General features: G+C 38.7%; 1 protein-coding gene across 28 annotated transcripts in view; it reads right to left on the bottom strand.

The window, feature by feature from the left end:
• LOC122847142 (formin-binding protein 1) overlaps positions 1-20,108 on the bottom strand; it is a 66,101-nt gene extending 45,993 nt beyond the window's left edge. For 4 of the 28 annotated variants that reach the window (XM_044144526.1, XM_044144530.1, XM_044144537.1 and 1 more), the window contains exon 1: positions 14,009-14,179. In XM_044144526.1, coding sequence (XP_044000461.1) covers positions 14,009-14,050 — 42 coding nt within the window. In that variant the 5' untranslated portion in view covers positions 14,051-14,179. Of the gene's footprint in view, positions 1-34; positions 444-14,008; positions 14,181-19,617 lie in introns of those variants that run through there. The other 24 variants (XM_044144534.1, XM_044144542.1, XM_044144545.1 and 21 more) reach the window with 18 other exon arrangements.
• Positions 20,109-23,375: the final 3,267 nt, after the last annotated feature.

Genomic DNA, 23,375 nt, shown 5'->3' with positions numbered 1-23,375 from the left:
TCCTCTCCTCCTCCACACGCATTTCTCAGATTACCCTTTTCTGCAGGGGCACCATCTTATCCGGTAGCTCTCAGCGTGGAAACATCCAAACTCTGGAAAATGCCCATTCAATTCACCGCCCTCCGAGTGAATGCGGTGAAAAGCTAAAGTTAGTTTGGAGAGGTCATCCGCGGGACCTTTGTCTGGGTGTCCCAAGTGGGAACAAGTGCAGATCACCAGAAGCGTGCCAAGGTTGGGAACAAAGTCTCCTGACCCCCTCCGCACCCCACAACCTTCCACACACAGTAAAAAAAGGAGCTGGTTCAAGTAATTCCCGATTTTCTGGAAGGAGTAAAAGGCCAAAAAAAAAAAGTGGGTGAAGGGAAAGATCCAAAGCCTGGCTGGTTCACTCAACAACCAAATGAATGAGTCCCTGGCTGCCAGCAGCGTTCAGGCTTAATGCTCCATCAGGCGTAAGGTGGAATAAGTGGGATGAGAGAAGAGGACAGAGAGGGAGAGAGAGAGAGAGAGAGCTGCAAAACAAAGGGAGGGAGCTTGAAAGGACTAGGAATGACACAGGAGGCGGGATTACTCAAGAGGAGATTACATGTGGTTGGGGGTTGGGAGCCTCTTTAAATTTGCAAACCTCTCCAAAGTGTGAAAATGGAATAAACTATACAGCAAACCAATAAAAAAACAACAGCAGTGCAAAGCTTCTTGTTCGGGTCGTGATGAGTCACTGGGAGGTGATGCTCTTGCCAGAGTAAAATGGAAAAGCCATCAGTGGCGCAATTTCCAAGCTACACTAGAAACATCAGATTAATAATTTATGATTCTCAGGCAGGGAACTGTTAAGAAAACACACACATTATGAGAAACGATTGTGGTGTATACTGTTACAGCCTTCCTCCTTATCACATCAAACTCCTGCCGTTCCAGCCAGTAAAGTGTTTAAACCCATCCAAAGTCTATCACCTCTCCATGACCAGATGGAGCAGATCTAATAACAAAAATCTATTAAAAAAAAAGCAGGGGGGGGGAAAAAGTGCAAAGGACAGCACAAGAGCATTAGAAAGTTTTCCTTCATTATATGTATGTTTAAGCTTTGTTTTTGTCAATATAATAAATTTCCAGGTCATATGTTTACAAAATTATAACAAAAAAATGAGCAAAATAACCAATCACGCTTTAATCAGCAAGTAGTGATTTTTCCCTAACCTGTTCTTTCTAATTTTCACCAGATTTGATTGTTTTATTTCAATTAATGTAGCACAAGAGAAAATTTGATTATCCTCAGGTATACCATATGTCTTTAACCTTGATAAGATCTTCATTAAACTGAATAAAATTACAAAAAGAAAAAAAAAACTGGTTGGTGTGTTTTTTTAAGCTGTGAATGACTCACAGTTCTCAGTTTTGATGCATTTAATTAATAAAGTTACCGGCTAGTCGGAGAAGGTTAAAAGCAAACAACCCCATTCTCACAAAACACAACAGCAGTTGGTACAAATGCAATTTTACGAGCCTTTAAGCCGTCATCGTGTTTGTGTTGAACAATGGATTTTATTGATCACACAGGAAACTGAGTTTGGAGGTGGTGTGTCACCAGTGATCTTCCTGAGTGAAACAAATACTTGTGCAACACGTAAAATGGTTCCAGTCAGAGTAACGGTCTGATACAGACGCAAAGTGGTATGAAAATTACAACTACATATGAACTTTTGACTGATTTATAGATTTTTACATGGACTTATTTTATTGTTGAGTAATTACTCTGAACTAATCATTTGGATCAGACAGAAATTATTCAACAATGTTTCGTAGAACAGCTGCACTGCTTAATAAAAATTATGTCATGAAAGACCAATTATTTGGCAATATGTATTATTTTTAGAGCAGCCTTTTGTTCTCATATGGGTTTGACTGTGTTAAGTGATAGATTTAAAGACAACAATTATGAATTTTTATCTACTTTTTACTTAAATATATATATATATAATGTCAGAATATTTTAGGTTTAATTTGCCAATCCACAAATTTTCCTAAAGGTCAGAAATTAACTGCTTATAAACTTACAAACCAGAACCTCACTTCAAACATCGTCAGCTATCACTTTAAATAATAGGGTAACATTTCTGTTTTATTATTTTTAAACCTGCATTCCCCCCAGCTGAAAATGTAAAGCACTAGTGTCCCAATGAGGTGTACGGTTAAAAATATTTTGACTAAAAATGCAAAATGAACACACTTCTCTTTTACTCAAAAGTTCACTCATGGACCATGTATGCAAATTATACCCTGTTACCAACTCTGTCAAGCCTGCGTACAGAATCTAGTTAATTTTCTTCATTCTCTCCTAATAAATCCCTGTCCTGACGTTTACCTGCTTCCATTCTTTCATCTGCCAGCCTCTGACGCCTAACCTTGTTCCCAGATCAAGGAATACACAATGTAGGAGAGCCCTTCCAGAACCACTCAGCTTGTTATTTCAGGCCACAGCCCCAACTCACTGTGTGTCGCGTACTATTGTAGCAGAACATGAACTGAAAATAAATAGAACTCTGCTACTAACAAATACTTAGTAGCATGCAGAAAATTAGAAAAAAGGGGTCAAAAATAGAAGATATTTTAGCAGTTCCTAAATACATAGGTTCCCCATTGGTGGTAAGAAATGAAAACAAGTGCATGTTTGTTTTACAGGAACAGTCTTCGTGCCCTGCAAAATCCCTCCTAAGTAGAGAGCTGGGGATTATGTTGCAGGTTAACGTATCGGACTAGTGGTTAATCTAAACTAATGCACATTATTTAGCAACCTGTTCAGTCCAAATTATTCAATCACCGCCATAAGGGGATAAGAGAATACTTTATTAGTGTCCAGCACAGACACAGAACTCACAAAGCAACAAACAATGGGGAGTGTGGGTGTGTGTGTGTGTGTGTGTGTGTGTGTGTCTGCTCAGTGTATGGTTTGTTATGTGTGCTTCATCTAAGGGTGGATATAAAGATAAGACTTCATGCTTACTTAATTTATTAACAGGGAAAAAGTGATATGTAATGTATAAAATAATCCCGCAGTGGTTGTTATTCCCTTATCTAACACAAATGGCAGTAGAGAGTAAAGTCATCAAACAAAAACCCTCAAATATATATATATGTATATATATATATATATATATATATATATATATATATATATATATATATATATATATACATAAAAGACCTCAAAAGATACTGAAAACCTTTAAAGAAATTTCTGAGTCTCACTGAAAATTGAACATTTTAAAAAATCCACATCAAAAGTAAATCTAATATTAGATATTCCTTTCTTTAAATCCTAAAACAAAGCTGACAAAAAAAAAAAAAGGAAAGAAAAGACGACCAGTAAAGGCCCTCTTGCGCCACATCATAAAAGGGAAAAGAATGAATTTACAGCATCATGGTAAAAGAAATGTACTGATTTTAAACTCCCTGTGTAAACATTTCCGGGGACATTGCAAAGTAGCAAATTGGAGAAAAGGCAAATGCACCAAAACAGTATTTTATTATTTAGCAAGTTGGTTGCAAATGCAGTTGCAGTTTTCTGATCCCGAGCTGCACAAATTATAGAGGGAAAGAAAAGTCCAAAGTAACAGATCTGAACCTGGAAGGGCGACATGGAGGATATTTTAGAAGAATATTATCGAGGAGAATGGTGGAGACTTCAGTACTTTTCCCTGCCTGTCAGTGGGCGAAAAGAGAAACAACATGCTGGGATCAGCAGGACTTAAGAAGACAGATGTTCAGCTGGATGCAGAACAATGAGAAAAGAAGTCTTTTTTTTCTTTTTCATTTCATTTCACCTACCAGTCTTTCCAGTAAAGACTGGTAGGTGGGTTTGGGTTAGTCATGCTGAAAACAACTGCTAACCCCCAAAACCTTTACAGCTATAACTATAATGTCATGGTTTAGAACAGAGAATTTTCTTTGAGTTAGAATAGCTAAATCTAAGCTGGAATCTGCTTGACAGGTTATGTTTAAATACAAAGTTATACCAATGTGACTAAGCTTGAGCTATTTTGCAAGGGAAATATCCTGAAGGGTTTGGTTTTCTACTAACTATTGTTTCAGGAGTGCTGAATACAAGTGCAGGTTACAGGTTTCTCCAGGCTTCACCCACTCAAATTTAAGACTTTTTAAGGCCACTAGGAAAGCAATTTAAGACTTAATCTCCACAGAAATCTGCAAACTTTGTCCAGTCAAATGGTGAATAAATTTGCACTTATCCATGATGGACCCAAAAAAGTTATCAAGCTGGTCGGCTAGATAAGATATGTTAGCAGTGAGTTACTGGTAGCCTCAACTGTCTCGAGTCACAGAGCGCAATGAAAATGTCTGAGTGCGACTCAAACATTTGCCTGACAGAAAAGACCCGCAAAAAAGAAAATACACTGAATAGACAATATTAAACAGTTCTGACGAATCAAAATTTAAGACCTATGATTAACATGTTAAAGGCCAACTTCCAATTTTAAATGAATTAGGCCCTTAATTTAAGATTTTTTTTAAGGATGTGCAGACACCCTGTTCACACAGAACTATGAAAACTATAATTGTCATTCACCTTCACAAATTAAGTCTATCACAAAAAATACCAATACAAGTTTGAAATTGTAATGTGGCGAAGGAGTTTTGGAAGGCCATGAAGTGTAACTTACTTAAATACAAGAAGAGGTTGATGTCGAAACAAAAGAAACACGAAAGGTTTCATTCTTTATTTGTCAGGTAGTCTCATTAGCTGATAAATCTAAACCTGCAGAGATAATGAGAATGAACAGAAAGAAACAGCAGCCATCCAGATCTGTTCAGTGGGCTGTGAGAGTCCAACCAATTAAAATAACCAACAAACGACTGAATTGTTCCAGCAAAAGCCCTCCTGGCCTCAGTGGGGAAAAAAAAAGAAAAAGTACACAAAATGTTGGAAAATCTGGACTTGTCCTTTCACTAATTATTCATAACCTCAAAGAACACAGAGGAACCAACAGAGCGGACCCGACCGCACACTTCACAGACTCAAAGCGAGGCTGTATCTGTCCGACCAGAACCGCTCGCCATACATGAGCCGACTGCTGCAGGCAGTCACAGGGCTTCATGATGGTGGGCGTCCTGCAGCAAGAACAAATATTTAACGGAGATGCCAAGCCCCCTCTCGAACACACATCGTGCTTTGTCCGAGAAAGCCGGGACTTTCTCGGACAAAAGAGCGCAGCCCTGTACAGTTGCAGTATCAAGAGAGGATTCACCGGAAAACATACAAACTCTCACAAATAAAAAACAGATGGTGATCATATGAGTGTCCACAGCAGATGTCATCTGATATTTTCGTTCTGGTTATCAGAGTGGTCATGAGCTGCCTGTGACCTCAGCAGAAATGAGGGATTTTTAATACGAAATATGATGAGGCACAAACAAAGCAGTCTTGGGCAACATTTTCTCATTATATTCATCAATTTATTTGTAAAATTCTAATAATTAAGGGTATGGATACTGTAATATTGCTAATTAGAGGCTTTTAATGCACGCAATCTGTTCTTATTATTTATGGTCAATCACTGACAGACAGAAAAAGTTTTTCCCTCTTAAAGATTTCTATATATATATATATATATATATATATATATATATATATATATATATATATATATATATATATATATATATATATATATAAATATATTTATATATAACACATGTGTATAAAATATTTGTATTTGCCACATTTGTAGAAACAGAATGAAACTAACAGAAAAATGCAGAAATGGTAGAGAAACAAAGTGATTGATATTTATCCATATGGAATAAACTACAAAGCCAGAACACCACACTGAGAGCCATTGTCTGTAAATGGGAAAGACAGGACTGGCTGTTAAAATTAGTACATTAGTTAATTCAGAATGTCAGTATTGTTTAAAAACTCCCCAATTTGACTGAATTAAAACAATTCTGCAAAGAAGACTGAGCCAAAAGTGATTGTTGCAACAGGAGGCAACAACACAAGGCCAAGTTGTTTAAAGCAGCTTTTCTTAATAATAATAAATGAAGGGTATTATTTAAAAGCTCTCTCTTATATTTAGCAAAGCTACATTTAGCTGTTTTACTAATCTAAACCATCTGAACCGGCTGCATGGTTTACATGTGGTACTTCATTGCGCTTAAATTCTGAATCTTTGATCCAAATAAAACACGAAATGTGTTCCTAAACTTTTGACAAAAGAACAAACAACTAAGATGGCAAAAATGTATTTTTTTTTAGACTGAAATGCACTTCCTTTTGCAAAGTTGAATGAAAAATAGGACAAGATGACACACATTTGGAGGCAAATCATCACACAAGACTGAGCAGCTGGTCTGTCCAGAGAGGACACCTCATGTCGGACCGCTATCAAGGTATTTATAGAAGCAACACCTCGGTTTCTCAGAAACGATAAGAGCAGCTTCCATTGGCACATGTAACATTTCCTGTATGTCTTTCAAACTCCCTACCTATCCGTGTTGGCAGTAAAGAGAGACGTGACGTCCAAGTCGGCGCCTTCCTGTGATTAGTAATTACGTTTACTTAAAAGAACCTGAAGTGCTCCAGAATTAAAACTCTACAGACGTCAGATTGATTCAGATGGAAAACCCACAGTAGCTTTGAGCGCAGCCTGTATGTCTGAAATGAGAACTTCCTTACTCCTCCGCTCACTTACAGCACTGGTCGTCTTCAACTGGAGGAGCGTATGCAGATACTCCTCAAAAGGGCTCGCTGCGGGCTCCTCTTCCTTTTGCTCCTCTTCTTTTTCCGCTTTCACAGAAAGAGCGTTGTCAATGAGCACAAAAAACTGGCTTCTTCTTCGCAACATGGCGCAAGGTTTTCTTGTAAGGAGAGCGCAGAAATCGGACGTCCTGGACAAAGTTAATTCATCTCAAGCGAAAATCGGGTTTTGGTTGAATCTAAAAATCTTGATTGGTTCGATTTACATAAAACTGTAGTGTAGTGTTGAAGTTAGTCAAAGTAAGGCATTAAAATAAGAATATTTTTATCTCACAAGGCTGAACAAAAGCTCACCATGCCGAGGTAAAAACACAGTGTGAGAAAGAACCAGTAGAGAACTTGATTAAATGCCCCTGTTATTAATCTGATTACTGAACCTCCCTTGTACCTTTAACACCCATTAGGCTGCTCTGTGGATTAAGCCTACTAGGCCAGCCTGCACACACATTAGCCATTGTTCCCCCTGAGCTGTTTTTGTTCCTTTTGGTACGGCTAAGACTCTTTAATTCTTATAAAATATACTCCTAGGAATGAAGCAAACTTTGAACTTTAATATTAACCCAATATCAATGAACTGCAACAACACCTACAACCACAAACTACTTGAAATGTATGTAGGCTTCCCAAGTTAACACTTTGCAGAACCACTTATTTGCTCTGCTTAGAGCTGCTAGTCTTTTGGGGTATGTGTTGGCATTTGTGGACATCCATTTTCCAAATTCTCATTTGGATCTTGATCTAGACTTTACCTTTTTGATCTATACTTTGACTGGGCCACTCTAACACACTGATATGCTATTATCTACACATTGTAGACTGTATATTTAGTGCTGATATCCTGCTTGACCTGCGACAGACTGGCAACCTGTCCAGGGTGAACCCCGCCTCTCGCCCGGAACGTTAGCAGGGGATAGGCACCAGCAACCCTCCCGACCCCATTAAGGACAAAGGGTGTGTAGAAAATGGATGGATGGATGGATGGATCCTGCTTGACATTTAACCGTTGCCCCTATCTCAAGTCTTTTATAGGTTCTTTCAATCAGCTCAGACTAGTTTACATTTTCGTGTTGAACAAAATCATCCCAACAGCATGATTCTGCCACTACCATGTTTCATCACAAGTATGATGTGTTACCCTGGGTCTTTTGGCTTGGGTTCCTTTTAAATAAATCCATGAGGGTGTGCATGGTGGCGTAGGAGATAGTGCGACCCATGTTTGGAGGCCTTGAGTCCTCGACGCGGCTGTCGCAGGTTTGACTCCCAGACCCGGCGATGTTTGCCACATGTCTTCCCTCCTCTCCTTCCTCCATTTCCTGTCAGTCTACTTTCATATAAGGGACACTAGAGCCCACAAAAGACCCCCTGGAGGGGTACAACAAAATAAATAAATGCATGTGATTTTTTAAAGAACCACAATTAATTTTTTTAAACTAGATGACAGATACATTTACTTCCTTATGTCCATTCTTGAGGGTACAGCCAATCAGCATCAAAGAATATAATTTTCCTACTTTGATTAACTTCCTAAGCTGATTTTTTTTATTAGAACACTTTAAATATGCTCAAGGAAAAAAATTGTGAATTTTCTCAAATTATTTAGTCACATTCCACAGAAACTTACTGAACCACGACTGGACGGGAATCCACTGTAGTTTGTTTTGGATTCTAAAGAGCCACTTTCAACTGTGGAGCCAGAGGTTGCAGACATCTAGCTTAGAGGAACGGAAGCACCTCATGCTACTTCAAAATGAAAGAGGCATCACGAGGTCAGAGTTTGCAATATCGCAAAGAGCAACTTGAATGCAAACTTGGTCAGATCTTGTAGTTCAAGTGCCACACGTTAGTCCTCTGAATCCCTATTTTTGGCCATTTGGAGTCCCCTTGATTTGCACAGCAGATGTATAAGATTGGTGGACAAAATGCTAAAACTCAGATGTGGAGAAATTCTAACAAAAAGGGGACTGAATACAGCACACCAAATATTTCAGGGTTTTATATTAGAAGTGGGGGGGTTTTTTCCTCCACAATTTTGCCCTACTTTACCACGTAAAATCCCAATAAAACACAACTGACAGTTATGAACATTACTGTCATTTTTCTGCATCCTGCTCCTACTGTGTGATTACTGTAGTTAAAGCCCGGAACATGAAATGAAATAAGCTGAAGGCACATAGGGAGGAGCTAAAACATAATTCAGCAGGTTGAACTTCCTACTTGCAGAACCGTTGCTTCATAAGTCTTAGGTGAAACTTCTTGCCAAAGCAGCCATGCTATTGTGACATGTTTCACTTCTAGCTGCACTAAAAAAACACTTAGAATGGCATGTTTCTCTGCAGAGCCAAAATATACCCTTTATGATTAAGAGTTGTTTTTAAATCAAACTGTGACTGCAAGAAAAACTTGGAGGAAAAAAAAGAAATCAGAAAAAAACTAGTTATACTAGATTATAATTAAGTCCGCTGGCAAACACTGTGGATGTTAATGAGAGACTTCATAAAACATGTTCCTTATGCACTTTACTCTAAGGCCTCTCTCCGGGGCTTCTGCACAGTTTCAGTTCATAAATAGATCAGTCAAATACTTTTTCTGTTTGTCAGGTCAGACACTCCTTACATGCAGGGGCTGTTTACTGACTTACAGTTCACAGTTTACAATTACTCATCTCAGTTCTGAGTAATATATTTCAATTTTTCCTTTCAGTCTTAACAGCTTTGTCGTTAAAAAGTTTCTAACATTCACAAAAAACAAGGGAATACAATCAAACACACATATTGTCTTCACGCCTCACCACTCAGAGGCCTGAAGACTATTTCTAAATATTACTTTTAAAAATAAAAGATAATATGACAAAATTTTTGGGGAACATTACAGAAAGTTACAGAACTTTTAAATTATTAATATGCTCCATGCTGTCGTTTTTGTTTCTTTTGGGGGGGGTTTCATTTAATTGGTGACTCATCAAACTTTGCACAAAAGTTCTGGTGTGACTGGACTGAAGATTTTATGCACTAATGGCAAATAAATAACCTTGAACTTAATATCTTGTTACACTGTGAAGATGCTTTGTCTGCACTGGTGAAGATTCCCTCACGTCGGCATGCTGAAAGCTTGGAGTGACTGGCATATCATGGGAGTTGGCCTTGTCTTGAGTAATTTACTCCGACTGGGGGCGCTCACTACATCTATGTTAGAGAATTGAACTTTCAGCTAAACAAGGTCAAGTAATTGATAAGTATAAAAACCATGTCAAAAATTAACTTGCATTGTAGCACACTGTAAACTGTGAATCTTTTACCCCAATACACACATCAGTGCTTAAATTCTTCACGTGGATCCATAAAGAATTCATTTTTAGATACGTCAACATATGAAGCAAGATGCTATGGCACTGTATTAGTGCCAAAATTTAGACTGTTGCACAGCAGCAGTGGCTACGTACTTGTTGTAGGAGGCTATATCCACTCCGAAGCCAACTACTGATCTGAATAATGACAGGCCTGCACAGACAACTGAGCAGTGGATGTAAGTAGGGGACTACTTAATTGCGTTATCATTGGAGAGGCTAGTAACTAGCATGCATAAGCTGCTCAGCACCCAGTTAAATATGCTGGCCACTCAGTTTCCTGGTGGTGGCCTGTCATTATTTAGAACTGTAGATCTGAATGGATATAGCCTCCTGCAACAAGGATGTAGAAAAGAGCTGCTTTAGGATAGTACAAATTATACTGCTGTAATATAACAGTTCAGATAAAGAAATGAGTGGTTGCTTTAAAGTTTGTCATAAAACATTAAATGTGTGGTATTTTTGGATCTATTACCAGATTGAAAAATAAGTTTTTATAAAAATACAACTTTAATTGATGCTTTGTAGCTCTAGAAATATGACATGGAACCATACACCACCATTTCTTCCTCAGTTTTTCACTAATGTAAACAAAATCTAACTTTCCATTCGATAGGGGGTTATTAACTTGAGAAATGTATAATACATGGTTCCCTGAAAATAAATTATCAAAATCTCTGCTGGAGTTTCCCAGGCTTTCTCTAAATTACGTGGCAGCCCTTTCATCCACCCAGGCGTGCCTCGTTTCAGGATATGAGAAGAAATGGCACTTAATACGAGACTGCCTGACACATGGAGGATGTCTTTTCTTCCTCGCAGTTTGTTTTACATGATGTCGTACATGACACATCTCATGCTAGGCGGTGTACCGAGGGGAAAACACTGATTCAGAAACAGAATTTGATTATGAATGAAACAATAAGTGATTACAACAGTGGAATCAGATGCTAATCTAATTATGTCTTAGCATAACTTACATTTCATGCACCCAATGTACCAGTTTTGTACAATTCAGTTAAAAGAAGAATATGAGGTAGTCACATCGCTCATAATTCACATGCACAAGAAGAAACTGGACAAAATCTGAAATGCGGAAAATTCCCAAAGTTGTGTCCATTAGGAGAATGACTCAGCCAGATGAGAGGAAAGAAAAGCAGACGAGGCAATGTGAAGAGATTCAGAAGGGATCAAGAGAGAGTGATGGAATCATTTTCAGCAGTTCAACTGTTTTGAGGTAGCGAGAGACCACAGTGACATCCTTCAGTTTTCAACACGGCTTTGGGTCATTTCGGATTAAGCCAAAAAAATAATAATTGTGGTAAAAGTGTTTGCACATGAACTGACCACATGTGGCACCTCCTGGAAACAGGGGGACTTTAAGGAAGCACAGTGGCTCCGATTTGGCTACAGGAGCAACAAACTCACTGATGCGTGGCCTCAGACCGCCAATGTGCACAGATGGAGAACTGAGACCACAGCTCTTTGCTGTCGTGTTTGCCCACACAAAAGTAGGAGTTTAAAATGTATTGAGATGGATTCAACAGACATTTGTATTTTCCTCCATCTTTCCAGGACGTTAACGAAGCAGTAGAAAAAAGAAATAAGTGATCTTGAGTCTGTTATACTTATAAGCTATGTTTTCAAACTACACTGAAGGGTAGCATAAAACAGTGGGTAATTTTAGACTCAAGGTCAACAACCTGAGAAAGTTGCTCGTTCACAATCATCCACCTTGACTTGCTATAAATAGCTAACAATGCTCTCTGCTGCCACTGTTGAGGAAACTTGACACAGTCGCCACCTAAAGACCAAATCACATCGACAGTATGTAGAACAATATAGCAGTACTTAGCTGAACACGGACGACTGCAAGGCTCAATCAGTGGCTTCAGGACAATGGCTGATTTACAGTATGACAGCAGTGCTTAGAGTCTGACTGTCCAAACAACACGAAGGAAAAAAAGGCAGCGATGAAACATTAGAGGCTGCAACAAACGGTGCTGGGAAGGGACTGAGTCACTGTTCTAAAGACAAGATGGCCAATCCGTTCCAGTAACGGCTATCGTTCAGTTTTGAGGTGAGAAAACGGCTCCACTTACATAAGATCTTTATGCAACCCAAGAGGAGCACCTGATTAATCGTTTTTGTATGAATAAACCTCCCCTATTATAACATTTAGCTCATTCACCAGGTGTTTGCTATAACATCTGCTTTTTGCGACTTTTATATACTTTTTTTAATCATTTTACATGTTTTATAATTCACTTTCATAAAAAAAATGAATGAGACAATCCAGATGTAGTTGTAATCATGGGTGACATGAGCATTAGCTCAGGGCAGCACTTGAAAGTGTAGACAAACAATTATAATATAAAAACACAACTCATTTATTTGTCCCTGAAAAGTTTTCTATTGCTTTTATACATGTGCACGCAATAGGGAGTTGTTTGCTGGTGAAAATAGAGAGGTCAAGGTATGGCTGCTGTCAAGCATTGAGAATCTGTGTGGTGTGAGGCGCAAGTTAGTCTGTCGTCTCCTTTAGTAGAAGTGCTTGGGTGCAACACCTTCAACAATAAATTAACAATTTATACTGAAAACACAGGAAAACTTGTCCTCTAAGAGTTCATCTTTTAGATAATAGTAAATAATGTCAAATGAATTCCTAAGAAGCTTGAATGTGTCAAAAGCAATGGCATTAACTTTGCCATTTGAACCTACACATGACACTTTGATGCACTACTTCTGTTTAGATTTGAAGTTTTTTAGTAAAATTCTAATTATTTTAATGATTGTGCCCATTTTTACACTAGGCCATTGTTAGGACCTCTGCTTCATGTCAGGTTTTTCATCAAAATTTAAATCAATGTTTTATCTTCCAGCATTCACCTCTGTTTGCAGGAAATGTAGTTTTTTCTAGTTTTGCTGGCGCTCCTTTATAGAAAGCAAAACAGCAAAAAGGTACAATAATCTGTGCAACACTCAACTGAAAGCTACAGCTAAATTTAATAAGTGTTAAGTATTTATTTTTGCTCAACTTTAGCAAAAATAGTTTTGAGCACAACAAAAATGATAACAGTAGGAGTTGAGTGATTATTTTTGACATTTTATGAAATACAGTGAATCAGTGGTGTATTTTACTCAAGGTTATTATAACGCAAGAATCTCATCAGTCTATTCTTATTCCACACAGAGCTTACAAGTTGATAAAACAGTAGCTAAAAGACTTTAAATGAGCAACTTAAAAGACAAAGTCCAAAATCAATGTTCAATAATTGTCTTATTATCGCCATCTGTTTATCTGCATATCTCATTTTTCTAATTAAATCCTTCTTCATTCTACCCTCCACTCTCAAGACTCAGATCAAATGTGGACGCATTCGTCATCATTTCACCGTCACGTTGTTTCGAAGGGGCCTGAGGTAGTTTCACTGAGTCTGCAGGTGTGTGGTGATGAGTGTAAGATTTAACGAGGAGCCCCGCTGTAGTCTGGCCAAGCTCTCAGGCTTTGATGGACACAAAGTAGTTCATATTTCAAGACCTGCGATGTCAAGCGAGCAGCAGGGGGGATGCAACCGAACCCAAAGCGGGGAGTTCAGGGTGACTCATGATGATATATAGGGAGCAGAAGAGACTGAGGAAGTCTCAGCCTAACAACAGGCTGCTTCAAAGTCTAAATAACACTTCAAGGAAATCAGCTGAGACATCTCAGAGCTGGGAATGCACAACCAAAACTAGTCTAGACCCCTTTGGCGAAGTGTATTGAATGTCCCGTCTTTCCAGGCAGTCCTTTGCACAAAATCTAATCAAGAAGGACAAGCAAGCAAGAAAATGTGTCTCCAATGCTGTGAATTCCTAAACAACGTAACCGAGCGACCCTGCAGCGTTCGACTCACCTTAAGCTGCTGCTCTTTGATCAGAGTTTCAACCTTGTCCATGCTGCCGCATCAATACGTTGTGATCTGCCGAGAAATCTGCCTTCATTCCACACAGTTGGAAGACAACTGCATGCATCGGTATGAAAGGTAACGTACATCTACTTCCCAAATGAACCATATGTGGGAAGTGAGATGATGAAGGTGCAGAGGTGTGACAGCTGAACGGTTTTCCGCTTTACCCTTTGTGCTGCCTTTGGTTGCGAAGCCCCTTTGACAGTTCCATTTTTAGATCTGAGAAGTCTCTTGTCTTTTTATAAAGAGGATCTAGCACGGTGTTGAAGGGTCACTGAACCAATGTAGCTGCAAAATGTTTTTGCATTATTTCATGTTTTCTTGTTTTCACTATGGTTTCACTGCAAACCAGTCACATGCGCTACCACATTTTACTTCCTTCTTTGGTTGGATTTGTACATTATCCCAGTTGAGGAAAAGTTGCATGCACGTGATTCACGTTAATTTCTCAATTCTCTCTGCTTGCACAAAACATTTTAAAAAACTGCCAACTGCCTGTGCATTTTAACTAGGAGTTGAAGTTAGTGAGCTGAATTCTGTCTAAATTTCATCCTTCTAGCCAAAAGCTACTGTTAGATTACAACAATTCCTGCGCTATCTAGTTGGTAATTTTTTAAGGACAGGATGGTGACGACAACAAACACTCCCACTTATTACGCTGGTGAATACTATAATCACTGCTGTGATGTTGCACTGAAGGCATCCAACGTTTTGGAGCTGAGTGACAGCTGCTTTACCTGAGGTGAGTCGCAAAAGCTGAAAACAAACGGCAACTGTCACAATCAGCTCTGCTTCCATTCTCTCAAATTGCATCAGCACTTGCAGTGCTGATGCAATCATCACAAAGTTTTTAAACCACTTCAGCTAAGATTTTGATTTCTTCAGCCTTTATGTGAGTAACATTTCACTTAGATGTGAAAGGTTTTAATAAAACGGTAAGCGGACGTCATATCATAGTCCGACGCGCGCGCATGGAGCCTCACCGCAGTCATGACGGTGAGAGGTTAAGCAACCCTGCTCTAGTTTAACTTCGCTTCCTACCACTTGCTTTCCTGTTCGCAGCACAGGAACAACAAGATGAGTGCATCGAAATGTGTCATGCATGTGGTGAAGACAGAGCGCTTGATTGCTGTCTTAATAAATGCAAGAATTAGTTCATGCAAAGAGCTGCAGCTAGCTAAATGAGCAACTTTTTACTTTTACTTTTTACTTTTAGCCAAGCTGTACTAATAAGCTTGTTGTCACAATAATAAGCTTGTACTAAAAACATCTATTTTATCTAAGAGACTAAAAGGAACAGACAAAACAGATAAAAAGCTGGAGACTCTGCCATGGATTCAAATTTAGTCCCCTTAAAAAAATCCAGTTTAAGGCTTCCCAAAAGCCTAGCAGGGGACACAGTTTTATTTGTTAGAATGGAATAGAACTTACCCCAGTTTGTTTATAAGGATTTTCCATCCACTCTGATTCAGTTATTTTGACGAAAATCTGCAAAATTGTAGTATTTAGTTGTGCAAAGCTAGTAGAAATATACACCCAAAGAACCAATATTTCTACTCCAACTGGGCTGAACATAAATGCAAGCAACGCTTTCAGATGCGACCATTAGTCGAGAAATATATATATTTAAAAAAACCACAAAACTGCAGGTGTTTTGTTTTAGTTTGTCTTTTACTCTCCGGCTTTTTATCTGCTTTGTCTGTTCCTTTTAGTCTCTTGGATAAAAGATTTTGAAAACCTGTTCTCAATTTTCTTTCTCCTTCCAATTGCAAAGCTTTGTAAGTCTGCATAATCTCGAGTTTGTGATTTGAGCATGACAAAATATGGGGAACTTCACATGGTGTGATTCATTTTGCAAGTCTGGCCCCTTCTGTACATTTAGACTTCTTAAATGGCCAAAACAAAGCAATTTGTCATCTTATTGTGATATTCTTGTCTTGTATTACATATAAAATGCAGACACTTATTAGGTGACCTGTTTACATGACAAGGTGCTTAGCTGCACCCCTGTGCGAATGACTAGGCTTAATTTTAGCCTTCAATACTACAGACTAATTCTCATTTGCATGACTCCTGCCAGAGACAGGAAGGTTGCATGTTTTGCTACTCTGACACAACATGTCAAGCTGTGCACACTTTCCAATTCCACAAGCCACCTGTGGAGATGTGCAGAGCGCACTCTGCTTCCTTATTGAACATATTGAGATTAAAGGAAAAACTGTCTGGACACCACTGAGAGTGCCGAGGAAACAAAGCTTTGAAAAAAAAAAAAAAAAGACGAAGAAGAAGACGAAAAAAAACTCACCCACATTTTCTCAGTCAACTTGTACGTGTGTAAGCCTGTGAAACACCTTTGGGCTATACTGGCTTTTCTGTGTGTGACTAAGCAATACTGGTGACTCTCACATCGTAAATGTAAGTTAATCCACGAGTTCCATGTTGTTCCCAAAAACAATGTACTATAACTTCAGAAATTTCAAAACCCTGAGCATTATTCTTCCTCATAAAAACTCCAAAATAATAATACAACTCACCTGATATGGACCTACCAGTTTTATATAACGCACAATGTTTGCAAAACAACAACAGCAAAAGATAAATAAATCAATAAATTAAATTAAATTAAATAAAAGCATTTGGGCCACCCCAAAAAGTGCAACCCAACCTTCTTCACTGAACCTGTATCAGAAATCCCTTAGTGTAGTAGCAATGCTAATCAGCAATAATGAGAAATTCTTATTATATAACTCCAATAAATGTAATCCACCAGCAAGTTGCTCAAAGTTATTTTGGTTTGAAGCCTTATAATCTGTCATACTGGCCATTTGGCTGAAACAGTGCTCAGAAACTGGACAATATTTAGAACATATGTGGTTAAATTATAATCTAGATTTGAGCATTTTTCATAAAATGCTCAAATCTGAAGACAAATAAAATATTTGTCTTCAGATTACATTAAAAAACTTAACTAAGACATGGGTAAGACATGGCTTGTTTAGAGGTTTGAAATGGAAGTAGTAATTGGCTGAAGGGACCCAAAGTCATTTCCCCTTTTGAGGAATTCATCTGCCAGATACAACAAGGACACAAAAACTCCATTTATATCTAGATGAGATGCCGCTTTATTCTTTGTGTTTACTCATTTTATTCTAAATGAACAAATGGATTTACAGACAAGCTAATTATCACCACGATAGAGATGTACCATTTATAAAAACGTTCATAAAGTTGTTTTTTTAAGCAATTTTTTTACAACATTCCGCCAAAAACAAGCCAATGAAAGACAGTTTTTTTTAATTAGCCCAGATAGCAACTCTAACAGCTATTCAACCACATTTGGACATCATCAGATATTGACAGAGGGATCAATTTAATCCAAGTACACATTTGGAAAAAGGCAAAAGCAACCTTTCTATTTATTTTTTTAGGAGATTTTACTCTTACCACTCTACCATTATTGATAAAATGAACATTACTGACAAATATTGAGCTTAGGGCACAACATAAAGTTCAGAGGTGCTTCACGCTTCTAGGTCAGGTGTTTCAAGAAGACACAAATCAAACCACGTCTTATGAAGGTTTATCACTTAAAAGAAAACATTCACATAAAATCTCACCTGTCATTTATTCAAAAATGAGTAAAAGATCATCCCAAACGGCCAATAAAATTACATGAGCAGTAATATACTTAAAGAAATCCCAGACAAAAGGAATTCCACTCCCCAGAGCTGCTTATTATCACCTCATAAAAACGGTCGGACGCAGGGCTGTTTTCATCGTTTTCTGTTTGTCTCTTCCCGCCCCTTACATGTAAATACAGCAAAATGCTGTAACAGCGACAGAGAGGCAGGCCTGATAAAGGCCTACCTGCCTCCTTGAAAGTCGATTTGAGAGGGACGAAACGTGACATCACAGCACAGGAATGCATTGCAGTGAGGTCAATGGGGCTGCTGCTTTGTCTCCTCCTGCTGCTGTGCACCGCACAAAGCTTTGGAAAAATGATGAACCAACATGAACACGAGGAATATTAGAAGCCATGCAAGGTCAGCCTTGAGTTTGTAGACACCAGAGGTGGATTTTGGTAATTTAGGCCAAAATATGGCCTAAATCTGAGCTTCAGATAAGGTGCTAAAAAGCTGAGACTAATATAAAAAGTTTTAGATATCCGTCTTGATTGATGTTAAACAAACGAATTTGCCAAAGTATTTGCGTCTCTTCAACTTTTCCACATTCACACCCCAAACTTCAATACGGTATATTTCATCAGGATTTTACATGACCAATCACAACTTAGTTGAATTTGTACATGACCCCCTCAACCCCTTTCACTTTAACACACCTAAACAAAATCCAGAATCAGTAACCAAAGTTCAAATCTCTGTAACTCATACAGCGGTATTAATACACTTGTTCTGTAAAAGAGCCAAATAGGTTTGCTGGTGCTATTTGTGCTGTTGTGGTGGTGATGGTGGCAACGTCATGCTGCGGAAATGTTTTTTGGGTTTTTTTCTTGACTTTGAGGAACAGGAATATGGATGGAGGGTAAATACTGGGTAAACACCCAGGGCAGCATCACAGCAGGTTTAGAATGCAAAGCATGTGTATTTGTTGCAATAGGCCTAATCAAAGTCTAGACCTACACCTACCTAAGAATGGAAAAATGGAAAACGGCTGTTCGCATAGGTTCTCCAGTCAACCTGACTGAGCTTGACCTATAAAGTTAAGGCAAACATTTACATATTTACATTTGGAAAGCAGAGAAAGTTGTTTCCATTCACTCAAGAGGGCTGAATACAAGTACACGGCATACTTTTCAGATCTGTATTTGTAAAAGAAATTAAATCCTTTCTTTCGCTTTGCAGTACTGTGATTTGTGTATCACATGTAAAACCCCTAAAATACATGAAAGTGGGTGGCTGTGAAGTGACAAAGCATGTAAACACTGTTTTGTTAAACATGCTAAAATTTAGCAGTATTGCGTGCGGTAACTCCGAAGCAGCCTGCAACATCGAGTACTGATGAAAGGAAGAACCATGTGTACTTCCTCTAGTTACAGCGAAGATACTTCCTGTGAAAGGCACGGTACATGTGCATCATATTTACCTGCTTTGGTACATGTCCATCACACTGTAACAACACACAAGCAGTGCGAGGAGACAGCCTGTAACAACCGCCTCGCGTCCTTACACTGATCTGTTACATTGAAATTGTGAGGGGGTGTGTGCAAAGCGTGATTTGAAACGCACAAATGTGAACTAAAATGGATGGTGAGCTAGCTTTAGCTGCGGGCTTTTTTAGGGTTTTATTTCTGCCCGTACCTTCCTGCCGTTACTGTGACACATGGAGAGAGAAAACACATTACCTCTGGTAAACATCGCGACAAATTAGCCTTAATGTCCCTGAGGCTGGACGTGCGCAGAGCGGCGCATGCTAATAAAAGCGTCGCAATAGCGGTAAAAAAAAAAAAAAAATGGGGCCATGCTTATTTTTATCTCCGAACCGTTACAACCTCCCAAGCTGAATAACTAAAGAGTACATGTGTGGCTGAGACTCACCCATAGCTCCGTCCCCCAGCTCATGGTTTCAGCGCGGTGTCCTCGGAATAATCCACAACTGCTACGGAGGTGGGTTTTTTTCTCAACACGCGCGCATACAGAGAACAGCGGCAGACAGACGGGTTTTTTTTCTCTGTCTCTGATATATTCGCCTGTCACCAGCTCTTAGCAATGGGAAACGTATCACCGCTCTCAGATTTTTATTTTTTCTCTCTCAGTGCCTCATCGTATCTGAGTAACGCCGGATGGTTAGAAGCTCCTGCATAATAATCTTCAAAGTGGATAGGCTCGCTATACGCAGCGCGCTACTCAATGACAGCTGTTCCTGCGCGTGCACTATCAGCAGAGAGAGAGAGAGAGCGAGAGAGAGAGAGGGAAGCATGGCGGGGGGTGCCACTGCGGGGGCTGTCCAATAAAGCCTCAACCACCAATACTTTGCTCACTCACTACCTCCTGCGCAACCGAACAGGGGAGAGGCCCTGTTTAGAAATGCAGGAGCCTGAATGTGGGAGAGACGGTGAGGGCTAGTGGGAGGCTCAGGGAGAGGTCACCACCCGTGGCAGATGTTTAATTGAATACTCCCAGTGGGTTACATGCTAACCTCCGGTGAGCAACCCCACTTTCTCTAGACTTTCTCTCTATAGCTGCTCAATAACCTTATGTAAAATTTGTGTGGCATTCGCCCTGCAGCAAGCAGCTTTACAGTCCCAAACTGCGCGCACACAGGATGTTGCATTCAAATTGCACAATTTTAGACGACAGACTGGCGCAGGGTCGACGGTGATCGTAATCTGCCTTCTCCATTGCCATGACTTTATTCAAAACTTCAGACCTCATGGTCTGTGGTTGTTTGCATATAGTCAGCTCTCTCTTTACACACATTTTGTCACATTGTAACCACAAACTTCAGTGTATTTTATTGGGATATCAAGAGATAGCGCAACACAAATAGTTGGGTGCATAATTTAATTGGAAAGTGAACATAAATTCTACGTTGTTTTAAAAATAAATCCCTTAAAAAGTGAGTATGCAGGATTTATCTCCTTGTAAGGCCCAATTGGTCCAACAAATACTACATTGTGAGGCCCAACTACTTCTAATGGGACTCAAAGCCCAAGCCATTTAAAAAGAGGTGCTTTTTTTGTGTTAGGGGCTATGTTTAGGAATAGGGTGTGAACTGAGTTTAGGCCAAACAGGGATAAAACTCAGTAAAAAAGTCTCAAGGAGGAGTATTTATTTAGTTATGCCAAAACTAGTATTGAGTATAGTACAAAATAAATCTGTCAAGACATGACTGTCAACTAACTCAGCCATTATGAAAAAGTGACTAGAGGAATGGCATTCTGGTACGTTTTTGACACTTGACACAGGCACTGAGAGTTCTGGTTCATTGATACCTTCCTAAAACCCTTCACATGCAAGCAAATAAGCTTAGTATCCCTTGAAGAAATAAGGCAATAAAACATCCTCTTGTTTATCATAAAGAATCATCTTACTTCTCTGTAGATTGCTCTTTAAGCAGCTAATAGTCAGGTGTCAGCAGTGTAGCCCCTGTATCTGCAACAGCGCTGCCATCTGGTGGTGAAAAATAGAAAAACACCCGGTTCTATCACGTTGCCCAAGACGCTATCAACGACGTAACTAATAAACTTATCCCGCATGTGACTGGAACTGCGCGTGGCTTATTAAATCATACAGGAAACAGAGTATAGATTAATTTGTTTCACCAGGGTGTAATGAAGAAACGTCTGTAGTTCAATATTTGTATGATACAAACATCTTTTATTATATGAATTTGACTGTGTAATGTGGAAAAATATTTACAACTGGATGTCTTTAAGCCTAAGACTGCTTGTTTCAAGTGTAAAAATAATTCGTACAACACAATACGCATGCACATATATTATGCCTTGTGAAATCCAATACTTGTTGAGTAAGTGTCCTTTCATTTTATTGTTTTGTCCAGCTTCATTATTATTAAGCATGTGTAGACCTTTATGGGATATACTTTGATACAATACGAGTTTTGGTTTAAATTTTAAAAACAATGCATTCAGGAACAATCATATCATAACTGCAGTAATATTGTACACCGTCAGGGGGAGCTCAATGGCTTTTTTTTATTTCAAACAAGTGGTATTTACTCTGGATATTTGTGTTTAACAAATCAAAGATGCACGAACCAAAGGTTAGATTATTTATAGGGTCATTTAAAAAAAAAAAATAAAACAACAAAAAAACACCTATTCTGAAAAATAATTGGTTGCTTTGCGGTTCGTGATTTGTTCATTTGTCAGTCAATAAAACCACTCACACTTCCGTCGCAAATATTAACGCGCCCCACCAGGCCATCTCCACACTTCTTGTTGACAGTGCGTATTTAGTCAAATTTGAAAAGTCTAACATTAATAGCGGAGTTTACTCTTACACTGAGCCAGGTAAACGTATTCATACCCATTGACCTTTTCACATTTTCTCATACTCTGACCACCAACTTCAGTGTATATTCCTGAGTTTCAATGCAAGTTACACACATGTGGGGATGTCTTTACTAATTCAGGGCGTTGCACTGGATTTAATTTAGCCAAATCAGCGAAAAGAAGGTGCACAAAAAAAATCTGAACGTCTGAAATTATTCAGTCTTGTTGATAAAAAAACATTTTTGAAAATCATCAATAATGTATGCTTTTATTGCAAAGAAGTACCTTAAAGTGTTTAATTTTAATGCAGTAAAGTACGGAGAAGTTTACTAAGTATGATTCAAAATATTTAAAAAATTTAATCTTAAGGATGTTTTTTTATATATTTTTTTCTTATGTATATTTAAGATGTATTTAAATGGAGGTCAGTAACAGTAAGAGTGTCTCTACACACATTAGATTAGGATTATCTGCCACTTCATCATAATCCTCCAAATCATGTCAAGTAGAGCTCCTCGCCGTAGCCGAAACGTCTTTGTCAGGGCGACTGGACGGTGTCAGATTATGGCCAGGGACTGGATTATTACCACTAATCCAATTGAACATCTGCTTTAATCCGCAGTCACACTAGTCTGATGCCGAAGGGTAACAGCAAACACCTAGAGATCATTACAATGGTAATTTTGGATGGTGAACCAAAGAGAAGGGTAATAAAGAATCCTCCAACAGGTCCAGTCAAACCTATGGATTTACTTTGTGGCTTTTTAGGGGCCCCTGGTGGCACAAAGACAACTTGAATTTACAGACAGTTTGATGAACGCAGGCACCGGTTGTAGGAAAACCTCCATTGTCGAGAAGTTATGCTTGCAGACTTGTAATGTAAGCTTACTGTTGGCATTGTATTGTGAGATGCACACAAGAGGAAGCAATAATAGTTACACATTGTGGCATTTGGTTTTAAGAAGCAGATTAAATTGATGAGTAAAGATACATTTCAGAAGGATGGACAGCGGCCCTCCTTGTTAGCATTAATGTTACATTTGTGAAAGCCAAATGTAACATATGAATATATAAAGAGGAAAATATATAGTGAACTTTAGTAGAAATGGGTCCCTTAAGTGGCATTTTGCCCAGGATCTTAAAAATAATAATAATAATAATAATAATAATAATAATAATAAACATTAAGGAGGTGCTCTGCTGCCTGCAGTTTTTGTGATTTCGAATAAACCAGCTAAAAGTTAAGGATCTGCTGACGGACGTTCGGGCGACTCAGCTGTCTCTGTGCTGTAAAACACTAATTATGTAGCTCGTGACATCTGACCCGTCCGCCGTGAA

This window comes from Gambusia affinis, linkage group LG17 (assembly GCF_019740435.1).
Source record: "Gambusia affinis linkage group LG17, SWU_Gaff_1.0, whole genome shotgun sequence".
NCBI classification, from domain to species: Eukaryota; Metazoa; Chordata; class Actinopteri; order Cyprinodontiformes; family Poeciliidae; genus Gambusia; species Gambusia affinis.
The sequence above is the reverse complement of the archived record's forward strand: the minus strand, read 5'-3'. Positions and strand labels throughout refer to the sequence as shown.